Source organism: Zophobas morio, unplaced genomic scaffold, assembly GCF_036711695.1.
Source record: "Zophobas morio isolate AGI-343-1 ecotype UQ-CSIRO unplaced genomic scaffold, CSIRO_AGI_Zmor_V1 ptg000011l, whole genome shotgun sequence".
In the NCBI taxonomy this organism is placed as follows: Eukaryota; Metazoa; Arthropoda; class Insecta; order Coleoptera; family Tenebrionidae; genus Zophobas; species Zophobas morio.
The window spans coordinates 21,361,639-21,389,391 of NW_026972116.1; the positions used below are offsets into that span (position 1 = coordinate 21,361,639).

Here is a 27,753-nt window from a genome sequence, read left to right on the forward strand (position 1 = left end):
TTTCATTTTATTCAATTTTTCGATTTTTCCATTTTTCAATGTTTGGGCTTGAAAATTTTTAATTTTTTTGACTTTAATTTATAAAATTTTTCAATTTCTCGACTTCCAAATGCTTCAATTTTTCGTTTCTTCAATTTTTCGATTTGTAATTTTGTAATTTTTCGTCGAAGTCGAAAAAAAACATTGAAAGATCGAAAAATTGAGAAATTAAATGTCGAGAAATTGAAAGATTACGAATCGAAAATTAAAAATTCAAAAATTCAAAAATCGAATTAGTGAAAAACTTTTGAAATCCCGTAATTGGAAAATGAAAAAATTCTAAAATCGCAAAATTTTAAATTTCAATTTTTGAATTTTTCGATTCTTTGGTTTTTCAAGTTCTTGATCTCCAATTTGTGTCTTCATAGTTTTCATCTTATACTTTCCCGTTTTTTTATTTTTGATTTTTTAATTTTATAATTTTTAAGTTGTTCATTTTTGATTGGAAAAATTGAAAAATTGGAAAACTGCAAAAACGAAAAATTGCAAAATCAAAAATGTGGAAAAACGAAAAATTGCAAATCGAAGAACTAAAGAAACGAAAAATTAGAACATTGAAAAACTAAAAATCGGGAAACTTGAAAACCGAAAAAAATCAATGAATTAAAGAATTGGAAAGAAGAAAAAACGAATCGGATGGGAAAATTAGAAATCGAAATATTATAAAATCGTCAAAATTTTAAAGTAAAAAAACTTTGACAGCGACAGATCGAAAAATGGAAAAATTTAATATTGAGAAATTGGAAAATTACAAGTCGAAAAATTCAAAATCAAAAAATTGAAGAAACGTATAAATGAAAAAGTTTTAAAATCCTATAATTGATAAACGAAAAAATTCTAAAATGGTAAAATTAAGAACAGAAAAAAACAAAGAAAATAAAAAAACGGAACGAAAAATTACAAATCCAAAAATCGAAAAATTTAAAAATTAAAAACTGAAAACTTATGAAATTGTAAATCGAAAAATTACAAAGTCTAAAAATTTTGCACTTTTTGGATTTTTACGTTTCTCAAATTTTAATCTTCCGATTTTTGAATTTTCCATTTCTTCAATTTTTCAAGTTCTTGGTTTTCAGTTTGTAGATTTTTCAAAGTTTTCATTTTATACTTTCTCGTTTTTTTTTCATTTTTAATTTTTCAATTTTACAATTATTCATTTTTTTCCTTTTTTTCAAAAATGAAAAATTAGAACAGTGAAAAACTAACAATCGAAAAACTTGTAAACCGAAAAAAATTAATGAATCGAAAAATTGGAAAGTCGAAAAACATTGAAAGATCGAAAAATTGAAAAATTAAATAATGGAGAAATTGAAAGATTACGAATCGAAAAATTAAAAATTGAAAAATCGAATAAGTGAAAAAATCCCATAATTGAAGAACTAAAAAACCCTAAAATCGTAAAATTAAATTCCGAAACATTTAAAAACCCCTAAATTGAAAATTTTCACACTGGAAAAAAGAAAAATTATAAAACCAAAACACTGAAACACCAAGAAATTTGAAAAATGAAAAATTGAAAAATCGAATTTAAAAAAATTCAAAATTGAACACTCCTAAAATTGCAATTTGAAAAATTATAAAATCTAAAAATTTTGCATTTTTTGGATTTTTAAATTTCTCAAATTTTAATATTTCCATTTCTGAATTTCTTGTTTCTTCAATTTTCAAATTCTTAATTCCCAATTTATAGATTTTTTAAAGTTCTCATTTTCTACTTTCCCGTTTTTCACTTTTGATTTTTCAGTTTAACAGTTTTTTCATAGGAAAAGTTGAAAAACCGACAAACTCAAAAAACGAAAAATTGCAAAATCGAAAATGTGGAAAATCAAAAAATTGCAAATCAAAAAAGTAAAGAAATGAAAAATTGGAACATTGATAAACTAAAAATCGAATAACTTGAAAATCGAAAAATCAGTGAATCGAAAAACTCGTAATATTATAAAATCGTCAAAATTGTTAAGTCAAAAAAATGTAATACTAAAAGATAAAAAAAAATGAAAAATTAAATATGGAGAAATTGAAAGAATACGAATCGAAAAATCCCATAATTGAAAAATGAAAAAATTCTAAACTCGTAAAATTAAGATCCGTAGAATTGAAAAACCCAAAAAGTGAAAAATTTTATGTTGAAAAAAAGAAAAGTTTATAAAATCAGAACAATGAAAAGCCGAAAATTGGAAAAATCGAAAACTGAAAAATCGAATAATCAAAAAATTAAGAATTGAAAACTTACAAAAAATTGAAAAAATTATAAAATCTAAAAATTTTGCACTTTTTGGATTTTTAGGTTCCTCAAATTTTAATTTTTCATTTATTTAGTTTTTAAGTTCTTGATTTCCAATTTGTAAATTTTCCAAAGTTATCATTTTATACCTTCCGGTTTTTCATTTTTGAGTTTTTAATTTTCCAGTTTTGTATTTTTCTGATTGTAAAGTTGAAAAATAGAAAACTGAAACAACGAAAAACTGCAGAATCGAAAAACTAGAAAATGGAAAATTTTCTAATCGAAGAACTGAAGAAACGAAAATTTGAAACATTGAAAAACTAAAAATTAAGAGACTTGAAAATAGAAAAAAACAACGAATCGAAAAACTGGAAAGAAGAAAAAATGAATCGAATGGGAAAATTGAAAAACTCAAAAATTGTTAAATCGAAATATTATAAAATTGTCAAAATTGTAAAGTCAAAAAACCTTTAACATTGAGAGATCGAAAAATTGAAAAATTAATATCAAGAAATTGGGAAATTATGAATCGTAAAATCGAAAAAGTGCAAATTTTTCAAATTATAGTTATTCTTACATTTTTAAAACGAAAACTAGAAAAATTGCAAGTCATAAATTGAAGAAACGAAAAATTAAATAGTCGAAAAGTTGAAAAATTAAAAATGAAAAACTGCAACAATTAAATTCAATAACAAAAACTTCACGAGTGTTTTTGTTATTGCAAATCGAAAAATTACAAATCGAAAAATTGAAACATCCAAAAATTGGAAAATCGAAAAACTAAAAAATTTAGAAATGAAAATAAAAAGCTAAAATAGAAAATTGCAAATCGAAAATTTAAGAAATGAAAAATTGAAGAAACAAAAAATTGAAGAATCGAAAAACTGAAAAATTGAATACTGAAAACACGCAATATCTTAAATCGAAAAATGGCAAAATCCAAAAACTGAAGAACCAAAAAAATGAGAAATTGTAAAATCGCATATCGAGAAATTGAAGAAACGAAAAACTGAAAAAATTAAAATTGAAAAACAGAAAATTTTTAACTCCGAAGATTGAAACACTGAAAAATTTTAAAAATAAAGGAAATAAAAAACCTTTTCTAAAAATTACAAATCAAAAAACCAAAAAAAGACAAATTGAATAAACTCAAAATTAAAAAATTAAAAACTGATAAACTACAACAATTAAATTCAGCAACAAAAACAATCGTGAAATTGGAAATCGAAAAATTACAAAATCTAAAAATTGTAAGATCTGCAAGTTGGAAAATAGAAAAACTGAAAAATTTAGAAATGAAAACTTCAAGAATTGCATTTCAAAAAATTAGAATGAAAACAAAAAGCCAAATCGAAAAATTGCAAATCGAAAATTTGAAGAAATGAAAAATTGAAGAAACAAATAATTGGAAAATCGAAAAACTCAAAAATTAAAAACTGAAAACACCAGAACTGTTAAATCGAAAAATTGCAAAATCCAAAAATTGAAGAAACAAAAAAATGAGAAACTGAAAAATCACAAAGCGAGAAATTAGAGATGTGTAAAACTGACAAATTTAAAACTGAAAAAAAGAAAAATTATAGAATCAGAACTTTGGAATATCGAAAAATTAAAAAAATAAAGAGAATATAAACCCGAAACGAAAAATTGCTAATCGAAAAACTGAACAAATGAAAAATTGAATAATCCATAAACCGAAAAATTAAAAATTGATAAACTGCAGCAATTAAATTCAAACACAAAACACTCAAAAAAAATTTAGAAATGAAAACTTGAAAAGTTACATGTCAAAAAATTGAAACGAAAATAAAGCCAACACTAAAAAATCCAAATCGAAAATTTGAGCAATGAAAAATTGAAGAATCACAAAATCGAATCGAAAAACTGAAAAATTACAAATTGAAATTCTTAATCGAACAATTGCAAAATCTAAAAATTCAAAAGACAAAAACAAAAAATTGAAAAAGAGATGATGAAACGAAAAACTCAAGAAATTAAAATTCAAAAAACAAGGAATTTTAAAACCGAACATTTAAAAATCAAATAACTAAAAAATTAAAGCAAATTAAAAACCGAAACGAAAAATTGCAAATGTAAAAATCGAGAACTCGAGAAACTCGAATTGAAAAATTACAGGTAGCTAGAAACTGGAAAATTTATTTTTAAATCAACGAATTAGAGTGAACAGTTTCTGTTATCACGAAAAAAATATTGACCTATTTATTATGTTTGTGTAATTTATCTCTGTAATCCTACACAGTATTACCTTTATCATTCAGTGTAATTAATTACCACGTTTGCATGTCGGCTATTTAAGCAACGGTATATAATTTTGGCAAATGTATTTATTCGTTGGAGTACGTTTAGAAATATCTTATTGTTATACGGTCAAATACGACAAACACATGAAAGCACATTTAATTATCAAACGCGTTTTACAAAGTATGCCCACCTTAAACCCACAAAACCAAAGTAAATAAGTATCAATCTAAAGTCGCCTCGCCAAAACCAAGCACAAAGAAACGTGAAAATTAAATTCCACCTGCTTTGATTTGCTAATTTTACAAAATGAACTTTAAAAGAGACACTTTTCGCATTATCTTTGCTGGATTTCCTTCCGCTCTAAATATTTGTTTTTCTGCGACTATTGCAAAATATTTAAAATGACTTGCACTGGAATGCAATAATATTTACTTTTTATGTGCGTGATGAGATTACAGTTGACGTTTCAAAATCATGGAAACCGGCTCAGTATCACCCAAAAATACCATAAAATCAGCTAGATACGTGTTCACGTGTCGAAAACAACTTTTAATTAAAGCAAAAATAAGCTTTATGATTTAACAACTTCCCTCTATAACGAAAATACAGTAATTTTCCGCAGTTCTTTCCTACCGCGAAACTGTACATAATCTAATTTTCAATTACTGTTGCTGTCGCTTATTTAGCATTAATTGGTTTTTCGGAAGCAGAGGTGGCTCGAATGTGAAAATATGTTCCACAATGAAACACAAAAAACCCTAATTAATGATGAAAATTCAAAAAAACTGATTCTTGTTTCCAAGTGGAAACGTATTCGTCTACCCATTCTCGAGCGCCCGTCTTTCATGCTAATCGAGATAATGTTTTTTCAGTTAAAATTCCATTTGTCGCAATTAACAATTCGCAAACGGTTTGATGCAGATGATATAAATTACATTGTGTAAAACGAATTATTGCGCACTCCCACGATGAGCTTCGTGCAATAAATTTCAACCGCAGTTGGTAAACTGAAATTCCATAAATATCAATGAGTCGCTTTTTTGTATTTTCTTCAATATTTAAATATTGGCCTGGTTTAGGAATCAATTTATTTCGTTAAAATTGATGAAGTTTATTCCGGTTGTCAAAAAAAATATCCAGGTTGTAATGTAACAAAAGCAAAAAAGCATAATGAGAGTTCCGACGGCGATGAATGTGTTAAATATTGATCATTGTGTCGAGTTCACAATAAAATTAATAATAATAAATTAGTGTGTGTGATATCAGCGTACATGTTGAATATTTAAGTTCAAATTTCCCGTTTCAGCTCTAATTTATACAGCCGAACGAAATATCGACGACAAAGGACACCCAAATTAATTATTATTAGAAAAAAAGAAACAGGAACTTTTGCGACTGTTTCCACGTTAAAAAGATTAAAAAACTGAGAGCTTTTTAAAAGCCAAACTCGGAAATTATGCATCGCGTATTGCATTCCAATTATGTTATTAGTAAAGAAAAATGTATGCCAAACTTGATTCAGTGAAGATCTTTCGGTGTGAAAATTTATTTATTAAGGAATGTCTTTTTCGTTTTAGAGTGCTTCTGGAAATCTGCACCTGATTTACTTTGACGAGGTAGTTCTCAGTGAAAGATGAAACACTTAAAAGTAAATAGGTTACAGTTAGAAATTTAATATGTACTTATTTGTCAAGCTCTGAATTTATGACACACCAATTTATGAAAATAAATGGTCTATAACTTCAAACTCAAAGTTTAGATCATAAAACACGTAAGTGTTCTATAAAACAAAAAAATGTTTTTATTACGTAGGTACTTGAAATTTTTTCTTGTAATTTAGAACAAATAACACATCTTGATAAATTCATGTAAAATCGAAACGTTTAAGTGCTGTTATATTTTGTTTATGATTGTTCCAACCCAAAGGTACATTTTCTAAATAGCAGTCTATTTTACGATAATGGCAGTAATAAGACGACGGTGGCGAACTAAAAGAGCAATAAAAATGTTCCGAACTTAAGGGGGTATTAAAACCTGTGCTTTTGCAACGTTTTCCCACACAGTATAAATTAGTATATTTCAAAAAAGACTGTTATAACTATGCAACGTATGCGTCATTTACGAGACTAATATAAACGAACCAGATGTATTTTCTAGCCAACAGGAACGATAGATTCGTTATTCACACTTTGACCTTTTTGCACAATTCTAGTATAGTTGGTTGCATTTTATCAAAAGTTAGTGCTTCAATGAACAGCCTGAGGACAGTGTTACCAGAGGTGAAGTGTCTTCCAATAAATAAACTACGACAAGCGTTTTGGTTTACAGTCCACTAAGTTTGCTACAAAGCACGTGCGGGGAATTCTAAGTTCTGAGCGCATCTGTTGAACCAAGTTTAGTAATTCTGGCACAAACCGGTGAATCCCCCCAGAAATTAAAAATTCTTTGTTATATTTGTTTTCCATATAATTCTTAAGTTTGAAAAATTCGGTTGTTTTTAAATGATATATTCGTTAAACGGTAATAAATAATTAGAAAATATAGAACTGTCGATATTACTGCGACATATTATTATTAAACATCACATCATAAATTTGTATGTTGATATAGTATTGAACAAATAACAAATTATTGCTCAATTCAATAGCATTTAAAACTTGTTTACATTTCTAGCCTGGTATTTCACTAAATAAAGCCATAATTAATTTGTTCATAAATTCAACATTTTTGTTTTTTTTTTTAATTAATTTGAGATTTTCGAATTTGTGTAAAAGTTTCATTACGAATTTAATATACTTAATATTAAATAAGAACATCTTTTTACTTTCAGAGCGCAAATTTAGTACGAAACAATAGGTCCCCCGTTTCCGTTGTCTGTCACCGTATGTCCGCATTTTCATTAGACAGATAATCTCCGACTTTTTTTTCCATTTGTTTAATCTTTTTTACCTGTTTTTTCATCAATTTTAACGTACTTTATCATGTTTTTAAGCAAACTGGCCAATTTTGAAGTTGGAGTTTTTTATCACTTTTTTACAAAATAAAAAAAGCCAAATTTTGACGTCAAGGTTTTTTTATCCATTTTTTTAACATTTCGCCCTATTTTTAAGGTTATTTTTGAAAAAGTTGTGGGTTTCTAAAAATTTTGACATTGAGATTTTTATAAAAAAATAAAAAAATACTGCAAAGCCAAAATTAGCCTGCTAAAAATGATAATAAATTAAAAAACAAAATGTGGGGTGAAACATACCATTTTACTTACTACTAATTTGTCTCTTTTTTCAGTGTTATACATTTAATTTTATAGGATTGCATACTCCTGTATGTGTGATTCATGAATCCGTGTCGAGTTTTCACCCTAGACATCGAGATTTTTGGGAAAGAATTCAAAATTGCATTTTACAATTTAACTTGAAAATTGCAAAAGCGAAAAATATTGCAAACGTTTTAAGGTTATAGAAAACATGATAAATAAAAATTTGTTCGTTTAAAGCCTTTCCAAAAAATTATGATGTTTTTTAAATTTTATAAAATAACATATTCCTGTATGTGTGATTTATGAATCCGTGTTGAGTTTTTACCCTTAGCACCCAGATTTTTGGAAAAAAAGAAATCAACATTGTATGACCATATTTTACAATGTAACTTTGAAATTGCAAAAACCGAATACTGCGAAATTGTGCAAATGTTTTAAGATTTTTTGAAACATGGTAAATTGTTAGTCAAAATTTGTAAATTTTTGTCGAATTTCTTCAAATTTATTAGTGTTTTTGGGAAAAAGTCTGAGTTTGAATGAATCAGTTAATCAATCAGTCCTCGCTTCTGCCTTGAGGACACAAAATCAACCAAATTTCATTTTCTTTTAATCGCTCAGGTTTGTGCTAGAGTCGAATTCGATCGAAGTATAAACATAAACAGTTGAAGTTAAGCATCCACTGAGAAATTGAAATTGTCTACATTTTTCCCGTTAGTTACCTGCTTTAAATATATTTCATATTCGAATAGGAGTTCGAATCTAATTTTATAATTTTTTAAAGAAGCCGATTTATCGGACCGTACTTCAAAGGCGAGGGAAGTTCTGTTAAAATACCCTTCTACAATTTTTTTTCTAGCTTTGTTTTTCTTGGTAGCGTCATCAAAATTGCAAACACAACATATTTTTTTCAAAACGTCAACAAAACTGATATAATAACAGTAATAATAATACCCAAACAACATCTATATACAATACCACAGGGCCCCACTTTGTAAATTTTCCGGTCCTCAATCCGACACTGGTTGTGTGTACCCCGGTGAAAGACAACTTTTTCGGCCTCATCTGATCAAACTCAAACTTCAGACCGGCCGAAAAAGTTCTTCTTTACGGTCTTGACACACAAATAACTATTCTTGCTCTACTGATTCACGTTTTTATTTTATATAATATTTTATGAAACATAAAATGCACATGAAAAAACGGTGGATTCAAAAAATGTTTTATATGATAATGCCATATTTACTTCCCGATAATAACTGTTTTCTCCGAAACTACTGGACCGATTTTTCAATTTCTCGAGTTTTCAGTTGTTCGATGTTTTGGGATCTTTCAATACATTTTTCGATTTTTCGATTTTTAGAGTTTTCCATATTTCAGTTTTTCGATTTTTTAAAGTTTAGATTTTTCGATGTTGATTTTCAATTTGCAATTTTTCTATGTTTTAATTTCTCGGTTTTTTAAATTTTAGTTTTTTTGATTGCTAGATTTCTGTTCTTCGATTTTTCCATTTTTCAATTTCTGGAATTTTTATTTTAAATTTTAAGTTTTTTATTTTTTGATGTTTCGATCTTTCGATTTCTCGGCCCTCGGTTTTAGATTTCTCGATTGTTATTTTTTTTCACCAGATTTAGATCTTTCGATTTTTCGATTGTTCAATTTCGCAATTTTTCTAATTTTCAATTAGATTTTGCGATTTTTTTAAATATAAAATTTTTCTTTTTTTCAGTTTTTAATTTTTAAATTTTGAGCTATTTCGACTTCGCGATGTTTTCATGTTCTCATGTTTTTCAATTCTTCAATTTTTTCATGTTCAGTTTTGGGATTTTTCAGTTTTTCAATTCTCTGATATTTATTCCATTTTTCGACTTCTAGGTTTTAAATTTTTGGTTTTTAAAATTTTTGATTTTTCGATTTTTCAATTTTTCGATTTTACCATTGAATTTCCCGATTTCTTGATTTTTAATTTCAAATTGTTCTTTTTTCAGTATTCGATGTTTCGATTTTGGGCTATTTTGATTGTTCAACTTTTCGATATCTCGATCTTTTTGAACTCAGATTCAATTTCTCGATTTTTCGATATTTTGGTCTTTTCGATTTTTGTATTTTCCAATTTTTGGACATTTCTGTTTTAGGGTTTTCAATTTCCCGATTTTTTAATTGTTTGATGTTTCAGTTTGGGAATTTTCAGTACATATTTTGAATTTTCAATTTTAGATTTTTCGATTTCTCGATTTTTCAATTTTTCCAAGATTTTAATTGTTCCATTTTTTAAATCTTAGTTTTTTCGATGTCTCAGTCTTTCGATTTTTCTGTTTTTCAATTTCTGGAATTTTCAAATTTTAAGTTTTTCAATTTTTGATGTTTCGATCTTTCGATTTCTCGGCCCTCGATTTCAGATTTTTCGAGTGTTATTTTTTTCACCAGATTTCGATCTTTCGACTTTTCGATTGTTCAATTTCGCAATTTTTCTAATTTTCAATTCGATTTTGCGATTTTTTTAAATATAAAATTTTTCTTTTTTCCAGTTTTTAATTTTTTAATTTTGAGCTATTTCGACTTCGCGATATTTTCAATTTTCGATTTCTCGATGTTTAAATTTTTTCATGTTCAGTTTTGGGATTTTTCAGTTTTTCAATTCTTCGATATTTCTTCCATTTTTCGACTTCTAGGTTTTAAATTTTTGGTTTTTAAAATTTTTGATTTTTCAATTTTACCATTGAATTTCCCGATTTCTTGAGTTTTAATTTCAATTTTTTTTTCTGTATTCGATTTTTGATTGTGTAACTTTTCGATTTCTCGATCTTTTTGCGCTTCGATTCAATTTCTCGATTTTTCGATTTTTTTATTTTCCAATTTTTGGACATTTCTGTTTTGGGGTTTTTCAATTTCTCGATTTTTTAATTGTTTGATGTTTCACTTTGGGAATTTTCAATACATATTTTGAATTTTCAATTTTAGATTTTTCGATTTCTCCATATTTCAATTTTTCCATTTTTTCGATTTTAAATTTTTCCAGGATTTTAATTGTTCCATTTTTTAAATCTTAGTTTTTTCGATGTCTCAATCTTTCGATTTTTCTGTTGTTCAATTTTTGGAATTTTAAAATTTTAGGTTTTTCAATTTTTGATGTTTCGATTTTTTGACTCGGTTTTAGATTTTACAATTTTAAATTTTTTTATTTCTCCAGATTTCGATGTTTCGATTTTTTTTATTTAAAATTTTTATTTTCTAAATTTTAAGTCAAATTTTATATGTACGTTAGGAATAAAAAAAAATTGTATGACAACATTTTGCATTTTTACTTTTTGAACTAAACGTTTTATAATCAAAATTTATACATTTATCTCCACCCAAAAAATTGATGACCTCATCTCAAAATCCTATTTAAAATATGCAAAATATTATGAATTTGCACTTGTGGTTTATCAATGCATCCATATTTTTTAATTACTTATACAAGGTGGCTCAAAAAAAATTAATGATTATTACTAGTATTACACAGCACTTAATCAAATTGACATAAGTGTCTTTGTTAAAATGTTGATGACGTCACCACAAAATTTTGTTAGGTAAAACTCACTTGAAACATACCACAGCATGCTTCTTCGTTATTACCAAAAATTAATAATAATAAAATTGAAAAAATTTAAATTTGTTCGCCTGTATTTCAGGAAATTTATCTAAATAACTTTTGACCAATCTTTTTGCATAAAAATTAAAAGTAAAACGAAAATATTGTTTGTACAATGTAGAAACTCTCCATAAAATCAGTAATTTATGCACAACAAAATAAAATAGCTCGTGGTATTACAATGACTTCATTACAGTACAAAAAACCCAACTTTCTCGCAAATTCGTGAATTTTGGATTTGCCGTGAGACTGAAAATGTTATAAATTTTTCCAAAAACATGTACCTTAATATCGCTCCAGCTGAAATTTTTTTCCTCGGATTTATATATGTTTTAAATCCTCGAATCTGTAAATTAGTTCTACAAATGTTTAATACAAAGCGTTTTCTTTCGAAGTTTACTGTGTTTTTACTTATGTTAAGTGGTCAAGATTGCTTTAAAGCTCATGTGTTTAAAGTAAACAAATTAGTTGTACGTGAAAAATCTATAAAGGAAAACCTGTTTCCAATATTATTCGCTGTCACTCTAAATGAAAACACATTTTGTTTTCAAATGAAACTACCCTTGATTTATAGCATTTTTAATACAGCATTATTTCTTCGATATAGTGACGTAAAGTTTATACAATAGGTTATATAGCAATATTTAAAAAAAAAATCGAGTAAATCCAAATGAATGAGACCATACAAAATTTGTTTTTGACTAAAAAATTCGACTAAAAAATGTAAAATCTTTAATTTAATGTCATTTAATTTATTCTTTTTTTTTAAGACAATAATACCATCTTGTATTTTATCTAGTCCAGATCATATACAGTGTGTCCCCGGCTTAAGTTTACACGAGGAAATAAATATTTGTTTTTTCTAAGAAAATGTCAACGAAATAAAAATTGTTTCTGCACCCAACACAACTAATTCTGCAATTAAAACTTTAGTAGGAGTGTTTAAATAAACAGTCAAAATCATTTTTTTTTTTTAATAAATGATCTGGATAAAAAATTTATTTATTTTAAAAATCTGCATTCATTAAAAGTTTTTGTGGGTGAAATAGTTGTTTTAAATGAAGCCAAAATTTTTATTTCTTTATCTTTTTTCTTTAAAATAAAAAAATCCAACGCCAAATTTTCGAAAAATATTTATTTAATTTTTTTAACTTACAACAAAAAATAAACTTTCTAGTACTTTCATTAATTTCTAAAGTTGTTTTTCTATTATATGCCTCATAGATACATACAATATCGAGAAAATTAAAAACTCAAAATTTCAAACAGTTTTTTAAATTAAGGTAAATTTGACTTTGTAGCAAGTACAGAAAAATATATAGCATAAAAATTAGTTATTTCACTATAATTCCCATTTAATAAAATTTGAAAGAATAATAAATATCGTTCTATGGTATCAAATTTTACAGTCATATCAAAATATTGTGCAATGTTAATTTTCAAAAATGTAACGAACACTTGGTCGCTCCTTTTGAAAACTAGATACACATGAAGTCATATTTTAAAAAATCTTGACGTTAAAATGTGCAACAATTAAGAAAAGCTTTTTGTTTTAGAAAACATTTTTTTTAATAATTTTTTTTTTGTTGACAGTTTAGCTTTTAACACTTCACTATACATAGTGTTGCACATTAACTAACTGAATGTTCAAAAAGAAATACAAGTACGTATGATTTTTTTCTTACATTTTTTTTGTTACAAGTTACAATAATTTTTCAAAATACGTCAAAATATCACTCAAAAACGCCAACTACAAAAGTTTTCACACTTCCAAACACACAGAAACTACTTTATAAACTCACAACGAAAAAAAAACAATCACCAATAAACTAAAATTTAAAACCCTTACCTCCGAATTCAAGCGGGTCTCGAAGCCTGGATGTCCCCTGATCACTAGTACCGAACAAGAAAGCAGTGTTACGGCGGCGGCCAACGGGGTCATCCTAACAGGTGGTGGTTTAATGGTACGAAAACGAGCCAAACGTCGCGATACTAGTGAAGCTGTCCGACGCGCCCTCCGTTTAAATAGCGTCGCGACGCGAACGGCATCCTAACAGCCCTTGCGCTAGCCACATCGAAATTGTTTGCTTCTGCACTGAATTACACTTAAATGCACCACTGCACTAGATATTGCCTTGCTGACTCACTTGTCCGTCAATTCCAAACAAGACATTGCCAGTCGGGGGCGGCGACGCTCGCGGTGGGGCTTACATTTTTGAATGGTGCGGGGGTGCCGGATACGGAGAAAAAAATCAGAGGGGATTCTGGAACCAAAAATGTTTATTCGTCAAAAAATGTATACTTCCTTAATTACTTGCCATTATAGATAGATTGAATTTTTGAGCATATATCCGGCAACAAAACCTTTTATAAATCAAATTATTGTCAATATTGGAACTACATGTTGACACTAAGTATTTGGTAGCATTATCTGATAAACTAAATTATCATGTGTTACTTAATGTTTTTTGATAAAATTCGGGGATTAACTATAAAAAGAATGAATGAACGTTTACGTTCATAGCGCATTTAAAATCTTATCTGATAAGTTTTTGATACTGCATGAACTATTAAGACCTAAACATTTAGACAATTTGTAGTCTGCCTCACATAGAAAAGTTTATTTATTTTATTTAACAGGAAATATTTGCTTTTTGAGAAGATATTAACAAAGAGTAAAAGCCAAATTTAGTGGAAATTCACTTACTCATGCTTCATTCATTTGTTTATTACATTTTATCGAAGTTTCTGGATATTTTTACTTAAAAAATATTACATTATAACACATTTCTTAATCTCTCACTCGAGACTGCTAATAATATATTTATGGCAATTAAACTGACCTTAAAGCCAAGTCAAACCAATATCGCCGTTTTTTTAGGTCTAATTATCCTTTTGCAAGTTTAATAATATTTTTGCGACTTGAATTCGAACATTTATTCTCGACAGCACAGCGTTTCCGATTGTGATTGTGATCGTACTGAGTATGTGTTTTTTAATATGTGATGTGGGGTTTCGGTTCACGAGGAAATCTGCGAAAGCATTTTGATTTAATCAGTAGCTCGAATTAACGCAGAATTTAATCTTAATGGAAATGCCGTGTTTAAAATTGTTGATAAAGTGTGGCTTAATTTAACAACTTGTAAATTCTTTATGGTTGAACTTCTTGACCGAATGTGGTGTAATTAATTTAAGAGAGTAATTTTAATGTCCATTCTAGTTTCTAGTTAACGTTTGCTGTTTTGTCGTTGCCCAAATAGATGCTGAGTTGAGGGGAGACTAGCGTCCTCTGACAGACGGCTTGTTTGCAAAGACTGGGTAAAGAATATAATATGCGGCAGGTTTTTTTTGCCATAGAAATCTGAAATACGTGTTGTAGCTGTTTATAGAGTAAAATCACGGACGAAGGGTGACAGACTACTACGATAAACTGAAATTCCGCTTTAGTTACAACGTCGGCTGTAACTCGCTTACTGATTTCTCCACTACCAGAATTTAAATTTTCCGCCACACTGTCGCAATAACTTGAGTTTTTAAAATTGTGATTTTTAAATAATTAATTCGGAACATTTGATTTTAAATTTATTGATATTTGGTTGAACTCACATATCGTATGGTCATCAGTACTTACAGTATTTTGGCAACGATATATCTTCTAGGAAAAGAGAGGGTGGGTGGGTGGGGCTAGTAACTGCTAAGATAAAACTGATTTTGGCCAATGCCATATCCTCTAAGAAAAGAGAAGGGGGGTGGGCGGGGCTAGTAACTGTTAATTGTAACAAAAGAACCAATTTTAAAATTATTATTTTAAATGTTATAGACATTTAACAATTTTAATTAAATAAGCAGTTAAAATATACTATTTCCGTAAATTGGGGAGTATTTATTATTTAAGTAAGCGTCAAAGTTTTCTTAAAAATCACATAGATTTTAAAATTTATGATCTTTAAATTTCAATTTGAAATACTTGGACGACAACGAGCACTTTAACAACATGCTATCAGCTATCATAACCTCAAAATTTTGAATTCAAATTAATAACAAATAATTTTGTTCATATGTTTAATGGTACGGTTTTATAATTTTATTTATGCTAAATTTTTCGAATCGGCACATCGATATCTACTGATATCCTAAAGTTCTTTGTGGATTTTCAGACAACTTTTAGAAAAGCTCAATTTTTCAAAAAAAAATTTCCCGTATGAAAATTTCGACCTGTTTTCGAATACCTTCGAAAATTACCTAAAGATTTTTTTTTTCATTTCGACCTCCAGCAGTTACTTTCGGCTCCATTTTTTCGAAAACTCTTTATATTTTTCCAGAATTCATCAACGAATTAAGCCAATTTTTAAGATTTTTGAAAAAATTAGATTTTCAAACCGAATATTTCTAACATTTTGCTCCGGGATCATAAACATGCTATATTTTTCAAATCAGCACCTCGACACTATATTTCAGAAATATTCTTTGTGAATTTTTAGACAACTTTTAAAAAAGTTCAGATTTTCAGTACTCTCCCTTATGAAAATTTTAACCTGTTTTCGACGACTTTCGAAAAATACCTAAAGAATTTTTTTTCATTTCGACCTCCAGCAGTTACTTTCCGTTCCATTTTTTCGAAAACTCTTCATATTTTCCCAGAATTCATCAACGAATTAAGACAATTTGTAAGATTATTGAGTAAAATTGGATTTCAAACCGAATGTTTCTAAAATTTTGCTCCGCGACGATAAGCATGCTATATTTTTCGAATCAGCACCTCGAAACTATATCTCAGAAATATTCTTTGTGAATTTTTAGACAAATTTTGGAAAAGCTCAAATCTTCAAAATTCTTTTAAGAAAATTTCGACCTGTTTTCAGTTATCTTCGAAAATTACCTAAACAATTTTTTTTTCAGTTCGACTTCTAGCGGTTATTTTTGACTTCATTTTTTCGAAAACTTTTTATATTTTTCCAGAATTCATCAACGAATTAAGACAATTTGTAAGATTGTTGAGTAAAATTGGTTTTCAAACCGAATACCTATTTCTAAAATTGTGCCCCGTGGCTATAAACATGCTATATTTTTCGAATCAGCACCTCGAGACTATATCTCAGAAATATTCTTTGCGGATTTTTAGACAACTTTTAAAAAGCTCAAATTTTCAATACTTTCTCTTATGAAAATTTCGACCTGTTTTCAACTACCTACCTTCGAAAATTACCTAAATAATTTTTTTTCATTTCGACTTCTAGCGGTTACTTCCGACTCCATTTTTTCGAAAACTCTTCATATTTTTCCAAAATTCGTCAACGAATTAAGACACTTTTTAGGATTTTTGAAAAAAATTGATTTTCAAACCGAATATTTTGAAAATTTTGCTCCGTGACCATAAAAATGCTATATTTTTCGAATCAGCACCTCGAGACTGTATCTCAGAAATATTTTTTGTGGATTTTAGACAACTTTTAAAAAGCTCGAATTTTCAATACTTTGCCTTATGAAAATTTCGACCTGTTTTCGACTACCTTAGAAAATTACCTAAAGATTTTTTTTTAATTTCGACCTTTAGCAGTTATTTTCGAAAACTCTTCATACTTTCCAGAATTCATCAACGAATTAAGGCAATTTTTAAGATTTTTGAAAAAAGTTGGTTTTCAAACAGAATATTTCTAAAATTTTGCTCCGTGGCCAACATGCTATATTTTTCGAATCAGCACCTCGATACTATATTATCTCAGAAATATTCTTTGTGGATTTTTAGACAACTTTTAAAAAGCTCAAATTTTCAATACTTTCCCTTATGAAAATTTCGACCTGTTTTCGACTACCTACCTTCGAAAATTACCTAAAGATTTTTTTTTTTAATTTCGACCTTTAGCAGTTATTTCGTACTTTCCAGAATTCATCAACGAATTAAGACAATGTTTAGGATTTTTGAAAAAAAATGATTTTCAAACCGAATATTTCGAAAATTTTGCTCCGTGACCATAAACATGCTATATTTTTCGAATCAGCACCTCGATACTATATCTCAGAAATATTCTTTGTTGATTTTTAAACAACTTTTAGAAAAGCTAGAATTTTCAATACTTTCCCTTAGGAAAATGTCGACATGTTTTCGACTACCCTCGAGAATTATCTAAATAATTTTTTGTTCATTTCGAACTCCAGCAGTTACTTTCTACTTCATTTTTTCGAAAACTCTTAATATTTTTCCAAAATTCTCCAACGAGTTAATTCAATTTTTAGGATTCTTGGAAAAAATTGGTTTTCAAACCGAATGTTTCTAAAATCTTGCTCCGTGACGATAAATATGTTATATTTTTTGAATCAGCACTTTGAGATCTATATTGGAGAATTCTTTGTGGAATTTTAGACAGCTTTTTCAAAAGTTCAATTTTTCAATACTCTCCCTTATGAAAATGTCGACCTGTTTTCGACTACCTTCGAAAAGTACAAAAAGATTTTTTTTTTCATTTCGACTTCCATCAGTTACTTTCGATTCCATTTTTGCCAAAACTCTTCATATTTTTCCAGAATTCATCAACGAATTAAGACAATTTTTAGGATTTTTGAAAAAAATTGGTTTTCAAACCGAATATTTCGAAAATTTTGCTCCGTGACCACAAACATGCTATATTTATCGAATCAGCACCTCGAGACTATATCTCAGAATATTCTTTGTGGATTTTTAGACAATTTTTAGCCAAGCTCCAATTTTCAATACTCTCCCTTATGAAAATTTCGACCTATTTTCGACTACCTTCGAAAATTACCTAAAGAATATTTTTTTTCATTTCGACGTCCAGCAGTTACTTTCGACTCCATTTTTTCGAAAACTCTTCACATTTTCCAGAATTCATCAACGAATTAAGACAATTTTTAGGATTTTTGAAAAAAATTGATTTTCAAACCGAATATTTCGAAAATTTTGCTCCGTGACCATAAAGATGCAATATATTTCGAATGAGTACCTCGAGATCATGTCTCAGAAATATTCTTTGTGGATTTTAGACAACTTTTAAAAAGCTCAAATTTTCAATACTTTCCCTTATGAAAATTTCGACCTGTTTTCGACTACCTACCTTCGAAAATTACCTAATTATATATTTTTTTTTTATTTGGACCTCCAGAATTTACTTTCGATTCCATTTTTTCGAAAACTCTTCATATTTTCCAGAATTCATCAACGAATTAAGCCAATTTTTAGGATTTTTGAAAAAAAAAAACTTTTCAAACCCAATATTTCTAAAATTTTGCTCCGTGACTATAAAATGCTATATTTTTCGAATCAACACCTCGAAACTATATTTTAGAAATATTCTTTGTGGATTTTTAGACAAATTTTAGAAAAGCTCAAATTTTCAATATTCTTTTATGAAAATTTCGACCTGATTTCAACTATCTTCGAAAATTACCTAAACAATTTTTTTTTTCATTTTGACCCCCAGCGGTTACTTTCGACTCTATTTTTTCGAAAATTGTTGATATTCTTCAGAATTCATCAACGAATTAAGGCAATTTTTAGGATTTTTGAAAAAGAAAAATGCTTTTCAAACCAAATATTTCTAAAATTTTGCTCCGTGACAATAAACATGCTATATTTTTCGAATCAGCATCTCGAGAGTATATCTAAAAAATATTCTTTGTGGATTTTTAGACAACTTTTAGAAAAGCTCAATTTTTCAATAATCTCCCTTATGAAAATTTCGACCTGTTTTCGACTACCTTCGAAAATTGCCTAAGAATATATTTTTTTATTTCGACCTCCAGCAATTACTTTCGACTCCATTTTTGCCAAAACTCTTCATATTTTCCAGAATTCATCAACGAATTAAGGTAATTTTTAGGATTTAAAAAAAAAAAAATGCTTTTCAAACCGAATATTTCTAAAATTTTGCTCCGTGACTATAAACATGCTATATTTGTCGAACCGACACACCGAAACTATATTTTAGAAATATTCTTCCTGGATTTTTAGACAAATTTTAGAGAAGCTGAAATTTTCAATACTCTTTTATGAAAATTTCGACCTGTTAACTATCTTCGAAAATTACCTAAATAATTTTTTTTCATTTCGACCTCTAGCGGTTACTTCCGACTCTATTTTTTCGAAAACTCTTCATATTGTTCCAGAATTCGTCAACGAATTAAGACAATTTTTAGGATTTTTGAAAAAAATTGATTTTCAAACCGAATATTTTGAAAATTTTGCTCCGTGACCATAAACATGCTGTATTTTTCGAATCAACACCTCGAGAAATCTCAGAAATATTCTTTGTGGATTTTTAGACAACTTTAAGAAAAGCTCGAATTTTCAATACTCTCCCTTATGCAAATTTCGACCTGTTTTCGACTACCTTAGAAAATTAATTAAAAATTTTTTTTTCATTTGGACCTTTAGCAGTTATTTTCGAAAACTCTTTATACTTTCCAGAATTCATCAACGAATTAAGGCAATTTTTAGGATTTTTGAAAAAAATTGGTTTTCAAACCGAATATTTCGAAAATTTTGCTCCGTGGCCATAAACATGCTGTATTTTTCGAATCAGCACCTCGATACTATATCTCAAAAATATTCTTTGTGGATTTTTAAACAACTTTAAAAGCTCAAATTTTCAATATTCTCCCTTATGAAAAGTTCGACCTGTTTTCGACTACCTACCTTTGAAAATTACCTAAATATATATTTTTTTTATTTCGACCTCCAGCAGTTACTTTCGACATCATTTTTTCGAAAACTCTTCATATTTTCCAGAATTCATCAACGAATTAAGGGAATTTTTAGGATTTTGAAAAAAAAATGCTTTTCAAACCGAATATTTCTAAAATTTTGCTCCGTGACGATAAATATGCTATATTTTTTAATCAGCACCTCGAGATCTATATTGGAGAATTCTTTGTGGAATTTTAGACAGCTTTTTCAAAAGCTCAATTTTTGAATACTCTCGCTTATAAAAATTTCGACTGTTTCTGAGTACCTTTGAAAATTACCTAAAGAAATTTCTGTGTACACTTCGACCTCCACAAGTTACTTTTAGGCTTATTTTTACGAAAACTACCTTTTTTCCAAAATTCCCCAACGAATTAATGCAATTTTTAGGATTTTTGAAAAAAATTGGTTTTCAAATCGAATAGTTCTAAAATTTTGCTCCGTGACCATAAACAATATAAACATGCTATATTTTTCGATTCAGCACCTCGAGACTATATCTCAAAAATATTCTTTGTAGATTTTTATACAACTTTTAGAAAAGCTCAAATTTTCACTACTCTCCCTAATGAAAATTTCGACCTTCGAAAAATACCTGAAGAAATTTTCTTGTAGATTTCGACTTCCAGAAATTACTTTCGGCCTTATTTTTTCAAACTCCTATTAGTTTTCAAGAATTCTCCAATAAATTAAGACAATTTTTAGGATTTTTGAAAAAATCATTTGAATTAGCACCAGTCTAGATACAGATTTAAATCTTTTTTTAACTGTACGCCAATATTTATTTAATAACGTTCATTTCAAGACAAAAAAATCGACAGGTTTGTGAGATAAACTTTTTCAAGTAAATTTTTAAATATGATTTCAACTTGACCTAACCCGATGTGACCTGACCTGATCTGAACTGCTGTGACCTGAGCTGACCTAACAGGACCGACTTGATCTGACCTAACCTTTTTACTTCCCGAGCGTAAGCTATGGAAGTATAATAATCGAGTCCATCGGACGAATTGCCACTTTTATGTTTTCTCGACGTTTCATGACCCCTTCAGTACAAAAAAGGAGTCTTCCGTTTCCATCTATCTGTCTGCCTGTCTGTGTCCATTTTTATTAAACACTGCTGGACCGATTGTTGTCAAATTCTGTGTGTATGTTAGAAATACCATGTAGATGCTAGCCAAAATTTGGCTAATCATCCGCACCAACAATTTTGGTCCTCTGTTGTGAGAAGACAAACTCATTCAAATCAATTGAGAAATATGTATTTTGCAATTACGCTCCGCCCCTCGGTCGAACAAGGAATGAAAAATTCATCACAATTGAGATCGGGACGAATGGGTGGGGCTTAATGGTTGTTTTTTTTATATATAGAATTTTCTTTCAACAACAGGCTAGTTAAACATATTTGTAGCTTCTCGTTGGGAAAAGAAGACTTCGTATATTAAGAAAAAATGGAGCAACTATAAGCCCCACCCACCCACCCTTTCTCAGTTGCGATGAATGCTTTATTCATCGTGAGCTGAAGGGCGGAGTTTAGTTGCAAAATCCTTATTTCTCTACAAGAAATTGTCATATGAAATCTGTTTTCAAAGAGTAGAATTTTCTAGAGAAAATAATTACATAATATTAATATGTAACAATTAAACTCCACTCCTCGTCTGATTCTAAAAATTGAAACGTCCAAAATTTGGAAAATCAGAAAACTGGAAAATTTAAAAATGAAAACTCGATAAGATATCGTAAAATTTAAAAAAAAAAACGAAAAATTGAAAAATTGCAAATTGAAAAACTGACGAAACGAAAAATTGAAAAAAAAATCAAAAAACATTGACAAATTGAAAATTTGTAAAAATAAAGAAAATAAAAAATTGAAACGAAAAATTGCAAATGGAAAAATTAAAAACTAAAAACTCCAGAAATCCAAATCGTAAAATTGCAAAATCTAGAATTGAATTGAAAAGTTGAAAAATTAAAAAATTAAATTTAAACTTCAAAACTCGAAAAAATGAAGGAACAAAAAAAATTAAAAATTGAAGAAAAAATTCTAGTCAAATAAGCTGCGGGAACGTTGTTTACGCCACTGGTTTTTACTTTATAGAGGTTATCAGAAAACAAAAATTACAAAAAAAAATGATAATATTTCAGATAAGTAGTACACTGATACAAAGAATTGAGTTTATAAAAACTTCATGAACATCACGATAAAATTTCTTTTGAGGTTGAAAAATTATATAACGTTCAGTTATGACAAATTCTAGTTGATTAAGTCACCTCAAACTTTTGCGTAGTGAATGCTATTTAAATTTTATAAAAAAACATAGCTCTGTAGTTGTGGTTTATGAATCCACCTTGAGTTTTTACCAGTAAATGATCGTGAGTGATAGGTCTATATGTTTTAATAATTGTATATACATGTACAATAATTTAATGCCGTCAAAATTTAACAATATTTTTACGTCATCAATTAATTCCTTTATAAATCTTATGTTAAGTGATAAAATCATCTCATAAATCATAATAATAGATTTATCTAAGAAATTACATTATATTACACACTCTCGCGACCATATTTTCATAAATATAATAATAATTTAATTAAAAAACACTGGAATTGTTCATGTCTCGTCAGTTCTAGTAGCAAAATATACAATACACCGAATACACGTTGTGTATTATCTTACGATCATTGTATATCTAAACCATTAACAACAACAAAAATTCCAACCTTACTTGTTTGTGTTAATTATTTTGATAAAATATTGTGTAATTCAATGTGATGATACAATTAGCACTTTTAAAAGTAAAACAACGTAGGATTTTCCACAACATCGAGTTCCAAGTTGGAATTGTACTACATCAGGTAAAGGTTTTAAGTACCTTACAGTTATTTTAGTTTTTTTTATACATACCAATGTAAATCTGTGATTACATGACTAAAAATTCTGGAATTCTAGCCAGCGACAATAAAGGGTGAGGTTTCGACTGAATATACACAGGGTCGGACAAAAATATTTATTATAACTACAACTACAAAAAAAAGGTAAACAGATAGTTAAAGATCTAATTATTTTTTTATGTAAGAAACTGAGCTTCGATATACATATGTCAATAAAAAACGATATTAATTAATAATGCGAACTATTTAACATAATCAATGTAACAAGGCCTTGAGCTTATACTTTGCGAAACGAGCTTATTGATATTTAAAAAATTCCATAATTTTTATGATTTGATTAACACAATGCACTATTAAATAATTCTACCCTGTTGACTGCAAATGTGCAATACGTACGTCGCTTACAAAAACACTTCTCTAAAGACCTTAGATAAATAGTTTAAAAGAAGCACTTAAATTCGTGCCACTCGAATTTTAACTCAGTTATTCGCAAACAGTCCTCTGAATAAAATAAACGTGCACAACGCTCGCGAAAACAAATAAAAAATTAATGAAGTTTACAGCATAAAAGAATAAACACGTAACTGAAAACGTCTCAATGTGCAAATCACCGAGTCTCGAGTCAGTATCGACAGTTCCGCTAACTGTAATCTCCAAAATAAAGAAAAGCGGATGTCTCCTTCGAGATAATTTTCGCTTCTTGTCAGATAACTTTGCAAAAATTCTCGCGATTCTTTCTTCTTTTATAATTCGTTCATATCCTGCTTTAAATAGAAACCAATATAAAGTCGATTTAAGTTTTAATTCGCTTCCTTTACATATTCAAATGTTCAGTGAACGGAACTGAAATAATCATGTATATCTTGAAGTATTAAATAAGTTTCAATTAAAAAAAAAATTACGTGACTATATCAGTTTTCAAGCCAATTTCAAATTAAATCTTTTTTATTCGTTTAACTTTTAGCGTGACTGTACAAATTGCATTTGCATTACATTATCGCGCGCCGTTGTCTTAATTAAAATTTGCATACCTTCTTGCTTTAGATTTATCGTTTCTGAGTAAAACAAGCAAGTTGATGCTTCTAAAGATGCTGTAAAAGTACATATTTGTTAGTCAAAGGAGATGCAGGTTTAGGAATTTTGTCAGTCACTAGAAAATGACAGTATTTTTAATATAGAGCTGGTTCGAAGCTGAAAATAAAAAGCTGAACTTTTAAAATACCCATAATATTGTAGCATCATCACCAATTCTATTGAAAATTAAATTGTATCAAGTTCTTTACACGACTACACGAGAACATCATTATTGATTTAAATTAAAAAAAAAAAACTTAAAATTGATTAAAAGCTGCAACATATTCATAATATTTTAATTAAAATCTGAATAAGCAACGGGTACCAAATGCAATAACTGAAGTCGAAACGAAATAAACCGTAATCACGAATATTTTCGTCCCGAATCGGTCGTATGCGGCTATGACGTCACCATTAATGCTCGAAAGCTGCGATTTCTTCAGTTACACTTACAATTTTTCTTCCTTTATGGCTAAAGCGGAGCCCTTAGAATATAAACACCAATGAAAACTTCTTAATAATGGTTTTAGATGACGTCATTAACTTTTGGCTTTGGCAGATTTAGTTTCCCATGTACTGAGTATCTCTGTGAATTACCGAACAAAATCTTTAAAGCAAAATAAAAGAACGCGTTTAAGGGGGCTAGTTCAAAAATTTTTCAGATCTACAGTGTGTTTTCTTTGAAGCTAGACACCATAGATGCATATTTTACATCCACATTTAGAAATTTTAATTTTTTTTATCAAAAAACCTTATATCAGTACATTATTTTCCATTTTTATTTCCCAAGCGTAAGCTAAGGAAGTATTGTAATAGGGTTATTATTCCATGATTCCTAGAGTACGAAAAAGTAGGTCTTCCGTTTCGAACGGTCTGTCTGTGAAAATCAAGATGACATGGCACGTCTCAAATGATTTAATGTTGGAATGTGGATTCGTTCTTCGAAGTTTTCGCCCCTTTACTCTAGCCAGGTCATCATCTATGAGTCGGAAAACAAACATAACCTCATGCGAAATTTAGTTTGACAATATTGAATTTTGACGAGTAAGATTTAATCAAAGAAATAAAAATATTTCCATTGTCTGTTCAGTATATAACAAACAAAGTGGGAACATTTCTTAGAAAAATTTTAGTTTTATTTATTCATCAAATTAGACCAAAATTGTTGGAAAATATTTTCTATTTTTCTCGATTATTTGAAAAAATATGATGAAAATTACTTCATATTCGTAATTTTCAAAAAATTGTTTATAAACTCGTGGAAATTAAAGTTCACTTTAACAATTTCTGAAAAATTTTCGAAACTTCTTTTCCCATTTTTCTATTTTACAAAAAATTCTCCAAAAGTTAGTGTTATTATCTATTCGACTAGAATGCTTTGTGTTGTAATTCATTTTTTGGAAAATATTTGGAGAATGTTGACCCATTTTTTTCGGTTATTTGAAGAGGTACGGTAAAGTTGACTTAAAATTCGTAACATTCTCTATAAGTTAGTGCTTTTTCATTCCATTAAAGCCTTTTTGACTGTTTTTAAGAAATTTTTTGAAAAATGTTCTAATTCCTAATTCCTGGGTTGTTCGAAGCATAATAAGTTCGAATTTTGACGAAGGTTTATTAAAAAAAAATTAAAAATAATTCTAGAGCCTACTCTATATAAAATGGCAACATTTTGTTGAAAAATGTTTGTTTTTCTTTTTCATCAGAGCAGACCAAAATTGTTGGAATATATTTTCTATTTTTCTCGACTATTTGAAGAAGTATGATCAAAATAACTTCGTTTTCGTAATTGGCAGAAAATTGTGTATAAACTGGTGTTTTTCCATGGAAGTAAAGTACATTTTAACAATTTCTCGAAAGTTGTTTAAACTTCTTTCCCATTTTCGAGGTTATATCAAAAGAGAAAAAAAAATTATTTCAAACTTATTATTTACAAAAAATTCTCGAAAAGTTTTTATTTTCTTGATTAGAATTCGTCGTGCTGTAATTTTTCTGGAAAATTTTTGGAAAATGTTGGCCCCTTTTTCTCGGTGATTTGAAGGGACACGGTAAAATTTACTTAAAATTCGTACGGTTTTCTAAAGTTAGTTTTTTCTTATTCGATTACAACATTTTTGACTGTTTTATTAAGAAAATTTCTGGAAACTGTTATATTTCGTAATTCTGGGGTTGTTCGAAGTTCGAATTTTGACGAAGAAGGTTTAAAAAAAAATAAAGATATTTTCATAGCCTACTCTAGATAAAATATATAAAATGGCAACATTTCTTCGAAAAATTTCTGTTTTTTTTTTGTATCAGAGATCACCAAAATTTTTTGAAAATATTTCCCGTTTTTTTATTGTTATTTGAAGAAATGTGATAAAAATAATCCATATTCGTTATCTACAGAAAATTCTATACATATAAACTGATGTTTTTCCATATAAATAAAGTTCACTTCAACAATTTCTGGAAAATTTTTGGATTTTTTCCCATTTTTCTGGATTATTTCAAAAGAGAAAAAAATAATTACAAACTTATTATATACAAAAAATTCTTCATAAATTAGTGCTTTTATCTACTCGACTAGAATGCGTCGTGCTGTAACTTGTTTTCTGGAAAATATGTATTTGGAAAATGTTGATCCATTTTCCTCAGTTATTTGAAGAGAAATGGAGATGGAATTGGCTTGAAATTCGCTAGGTACTCTATAAGTTACAGCTTTTTCATTCGATTAGAGCCTTTTTGACTGCTTTTAAGAAAATGTTCTGACTCTTAATTCCTAGGTTGTTCGAAGTACTGTAAGTTCAAATTTTGACGAAAATTCTAAATAAACTGGTGTTTTTTCCATGCAAATAAAGTTGATTTTAACAATGTTTGGAAAAGTGTTTTTATCTACTCAACTATAATGCTGTCGTTCATTTTTTGGAAAATACTTTTTTTATTTTTATATTTTTTTATATTTTTTACTCGGTTTTTTCAAGAGATACGGTAAAATTTTTTCATTTTATTGGAACCTTTTTAACTATTTTTAAGAAAATAATACGCAGGTTCGAATTTTGACGAAAAGATTTAATAAAAAAAAATAAAAATATTTACATAACAATGTTTTTTTGGAAAATATTTCCCATTTTTCTCGATTAATTGAAGAAGTTTCGTAAAAATAACTTCATATTCATAATCTGCACAGAATTCTTCTGTATAAACTGTACAAACTGGAATTCCTGGAAAATTTTTGAAATTTATTTTCCCATTTTCCTAAGTTATACAAAAAAACTTCAAATTTATTATTTATAAAAATTCTCCATAAGTTAGTTAGTGCTTTTATCTACTGGACTAGATTGGGTCGTGCTATAACTTGTTTTCTGGCAAATATTTGAAAAAAGTTGACCCATTTTACCCGGTTATGGTAAAACTGATTAATTCTTAAGGTTCTCTGTAAATTAGTCTCTTTTTCATTCATTAGAGCATTTTTGACTGTTCTTAAAAAATGTTTTGGAAAATGTTCTAATTCCTAATTCGTTCGAAGTAGTCAGTTCGAATTTTTACGAGGAAGGTTTAATAAAAAAAAATTAACAATATTTCCATAGCCTACTCTATACATATAAAATGACTACATTTCTTCGAAAAATTTTTGTTTTTTTTTCTATCCGAGCAGACTAGAATTTTTTTTAAATATTTTCCATTTTTTCTGATT

The 27,753-nt window shown here is 28.2% G+C and overlaps 1 protein-coding gene across 3 annotated transcripts in view; it reads right to left on the reverse strand.

Moving 5' to 3' along the window:
* The window catches only part of LOC135127217 (corticotropin-releasing factor-binding protein-like), a 62,697-nt gene that overhangs the window by 30,871 nt on the left and 4,073 nt on the right, over positions 1 to 27,753 (reverse strand). For 2 of the 3 annotated variants that reach the window (XM_064053608.1, XM_064053609.1), the window contains exon 2: positions 13,262 to 13,676. The exons of the other annotated variant lie outside the window; for it this stretch is intronic. In XM_064053608.1, coding sequence (XP_063909678.1) covers positions 13,262 to 13,354 — 93 coding nt within the window. In that variant the 5' untranslated portion in view covers positions 13,355 to 13,676. The remainder of the gene's footprint in view (positions 1 to 13,261; positions 13,677 to 27,753) is intronic. 3 annotated transcript variants of the gene reach the window in all.